This window comes from Rhincodon typus, chromosome 38 (genome assembly GCF_021869965.1).
Source record: "Rhincodon typus isolate 14 chromosome 38, sRhiTyp1.1, whole genome shotgun sequence".
NCBI classification, from domain to species: Eukaryota; Metazoa; Chordata; class Chondrichthyes; order Orectolobiformes; family Rhincodontidae; genus Rhincodon; species Rhincodon typus.
Window position 1 is genome coordinate 16,749,951 of NC_063369.1, and position 3,494 is coordinate 16,753,444.

The 3,494-nt window shown below is 48.3% G+C and overlaps 1 protein-coding gene across 3 annotated transcripts in view; it reads left to right on the forward strand.

Annotated features, from left to right (window-relative positions):
• The first annotated feature begins 679 nt into the window (after window positions 1-679).
• LOC109923634 (protein Niban 1-like) overlaps window positions 680-3,494 on the forward strand; it is a 50,508-nt gene continuing 47,693 nt past the window's right edge. For 2 of the 3 annotated variants that reach the window (XM_048618008.1, XM_048618007.1), the window contains exon 1: window positions 680-828. In XM_048618008.1, the coding sequence (XP_048473965.1) occupies window positions 774-828 (55 nt within the window). In that variant the 5' untranslated portion in view covers window positions 680-773. The remainder of the gene's footprint in view (window positions 829-3,494) is intronic. The other variant, XM_048618006.1, reaches the window with a different exon arrangement.

Below are 3,494 nucleotides of genomic sequence, written 5' to 3' on the forward strand. Positions count from 1 at the left end.
TTCATCCTGCTCCTATGATGCTGCTTGGCCTGCTGTGTTCATCCAGCCCTGCACCTTGTTGTCTGGGATCCTACAGAGCAAAGGGCACACACTCGCCTGCGGTGTGTGAGCAAGAGCAAAAACCTCACCAAAATAAAAAAATCAGCTGATGAAGGGGGTGGGGGAATGTGAACCGGCCACATTCCAGCAGCAGGTGGACCAGCAGATTCCTCAAGCTGCCGGATGTGAATCCACTTCATTGCGCTTTGGGGGCCCGCAGCTTATTGGATTTGTGAGGATCCTGAGAAAGTAACTCCCTCCAGCCCCCCTAGTCGCTGTGGTCGACTTTAAAGCCGAGCCCTGCCCTTGCCAGAGCTCAGTTAAGTGCAGTCAGAGAGAGTAGGAAGCACACTTGGGGCACTGAGACCAGGACAGAGAGGCTGTACCCACTAACAGGGGCAAGCGGGGTGCCATCTCATCCCTGCCCTAAAACATCCTGTGGGGGTGGGGATGGTGAACACGTTCAGTGCCCGCGGTAATGTGAGACGCTGTTACATATTCGTGCACTGACTCACTGTGACGGTGAGGTCTGCTCTGGGCGATGCTGGGGAAATACATTTCCTCTGCCTCACCCTTCAGGAGACTCAGAAGCTCCCCGTGAGAATCACTCAGCAACCAGCTCGGAAGCAACTCCCTGGTGACCCCCCACCCCCACCACCCTCTAGTTTCCCCTCCTCCCCCTCCCCATCCCACTCCAGCCCTCTCAGCGAGTTGCACCTCACTCCCTGGCAGCGATGGGTTTGAACTTTTCCACCCAATTGGACCAACGGATGCACGACTACCTGAAAGGTGAGGAGTTTGAGTTCATGCACAGACTTGGGGAGGGGGTATTGGAAACTGCTGTCACGTATGGAAGGGTAAAAGGTCGGGGGCGGTTGTGCACTGACCCATTTGCATCATCCCCGCCTCCCCGCCACTGTTAAACTGTTGTTAGCTGACAGCTTTCAGATAATAACCCTCAGCACAACGACTTGCTCTGAAACCAACCTGTAGCCGCTGGAAGTTAAAACTAAACAGCTAAAGCGTGGGGTGCAAGTGAGGATGAAGTTGCGACAAGCCTTAGGGTAGACCTATTGTCAGTGGAGTATCTGCTATAATAAGCTGCCTTTCTTCTCTTGCTGTGCTCAGACAGCATTGTCTGTGTTTAAATCCCATTTCTTTGCAAATTACCTCCATCTGTCTTACAGTTGCTCAAAGCTTAACTTTTAATGGCTTACCATGGCTTGTAACTTGTGTTTTAACAATAAATATCAAATATCTCTGTGACAGATGGAGGTGTCAAGGTCACTGTCTGTGTCAGGGTCACACAGGTATCCATGCCAGAGCACCTGCAGATGTTGATCTTTCTGTGACAGTAAAAGGTAAATGGGGGTCCGTTCAGTTATCGGACCCTGCTAGCGTCTCAAATGCATGTAAATGTAGTCTTGTATGTGCAAGAGATGCCTTCAGTTTGGATAGAGTCAAACTCTGATGTTTGTTGGAAATTGTTGGAAAAGCTCAGCCCAGAACTGTTCTGAGGAAGGGTCACCAGACCCAAAATGTTGACTGTTTTTTCCTTCACAGATGCTGCCAGACCTGCTGACCTTTTCCAGCAATTTCTGTTTTTGTTTCCTGATTTACAGCATCCGCAGTTCTTTTGTTTTCTAATGTTTGTTTGTTTCCTTGACATGCTACTGTACAGAACTGAACTACGTTTGTGTCATGTGCATAGAAAGATTTTTTTAATGAATATAGCATATTTTCAAAATAATAAAGTAAAAGGTAAAGGAATGTGGCAGAGATCTGGCCCAGAACCTGTACCGTTTTGCAGTCACCTGAGCTATCTTTCATTTCACCTTTAGGTCTAAGATGGACAGTGTCTGCAGGGATACCATATACAAAACTCTGGATAAGGGGAGTGGGGGCAAGAACGTACCCAATGCTGCTCTCACCCGGATGGCCACCTTTGTGTGCAGCTGCTTCAAGCTGTGCGTAGACCCTCGGTATGCAAACAGCAAGTGTCACTCCGTACTGAGGTTCTACCTGTCCCCAGTGTTGTGAAGGATGGGACTGGCCTCATTGCCATGGAATGCTCCAAGTAGTTGGACTGTCCTGTAATGCCTGTCCTTCATGGAGAAATTCACAAAGAAATGTGCCTTTGACCACAAGTCCATCAGGCAGTGGTCAGCATGTAGCGTCCTAGAGACCCTGAAAGAAAAGGAGAGGGTGGATCCTGTTGGGTGGTTCCCTGAGCAGACTGTCAAAGTCATTTGGCAGAATGCCACATCACCAGAACTTTCCAACAAACACCAAAACATCGCTTGGCTGGTGGTGAGCAGGGCACTACCTGTGAGATCCTTCATGTACACCCGGTCAGTCTACACCACACACTGTCCTTGTGGTGGGGTGGGGGTCAGTGGTAGGGGCTGTCACACACCTTCTAGACAGTGCCTTTGCAAAGGCAGTTTGGAGAAAGGTGCAGTGGTTCTTGTTGATGTTCGTCTCAAGCAGCACCATGTCATGAGCCTCTGTGCTCTACGGTCTGTTCCCCAGGACGCATACTGAGACAAACATCAACTGCACCTGGAGGACCATCATCTCAGTGAAAGATGCTCCTTGGTCTGCCCGAAACATGTTGGTCTCCCAGAACGAGGAGTTGACCTCGACTGAGTGTTGCAGACTGGCACATTCCGAGAACCAGGACAATGTGCTGAGGGACTAACTAAAGCTTGGGGCAGCTGTACCAAGGTGCACTGGGGAAAGACCACTGGCTGAGGTCTTTCTGCCAAAGTTAAATGAGGGTCTGTTCAGTTATTAGATCATCCTGGTGCCTCAAATACATGAAAATATAATACTTTTATAAGTAAGAAATGCCTTGGGTTTGTTCATTCTGCGTATGTGAAGACTGTGTACAGAATCGAACTGCTCTAGTGACTATGAATGTACATTAAGATTTTTATGAGTAGAGTATATTCCTGAAATAAAAAAGAAATAAAAGGCAAAGTTGCCTTAGGGCTGCTCTCCCATTAGAGAGAGAGAGAGAGATAACTGATGGTAGTTTAACCTGAGGGTCACCTTGTCTCAGGCAAGGGAGAGAGGTTGAGAAGGAGAGTCCTTCATGGTAACCTCAGCCAGTGATGGGAATTAAACCCACACTGTTGGCATCTCACTCCATCACAAACTAGCCATTCGGCCAACTGGCGGTGAGATACAAGTGCAGTATATCCCTGTGACAGTGAGATCCAGGTGACAGTGAGATCCAGGTGCAGTATAGCTCTGTGACAGTGAGATACACATACAATGTATCTGTGTGACCATGAGATACAGATACAGTATATCCCTATGACAGTGAGATACAGATACAGTATATCCCTGTGACAGTGAGATACAGAAACCGTATATCCCTGTGACAGTGAGATACAGAAACACTGTATCCCTGTGACAGTGAGATACAGAAACAGTGTATCCCTGTGACA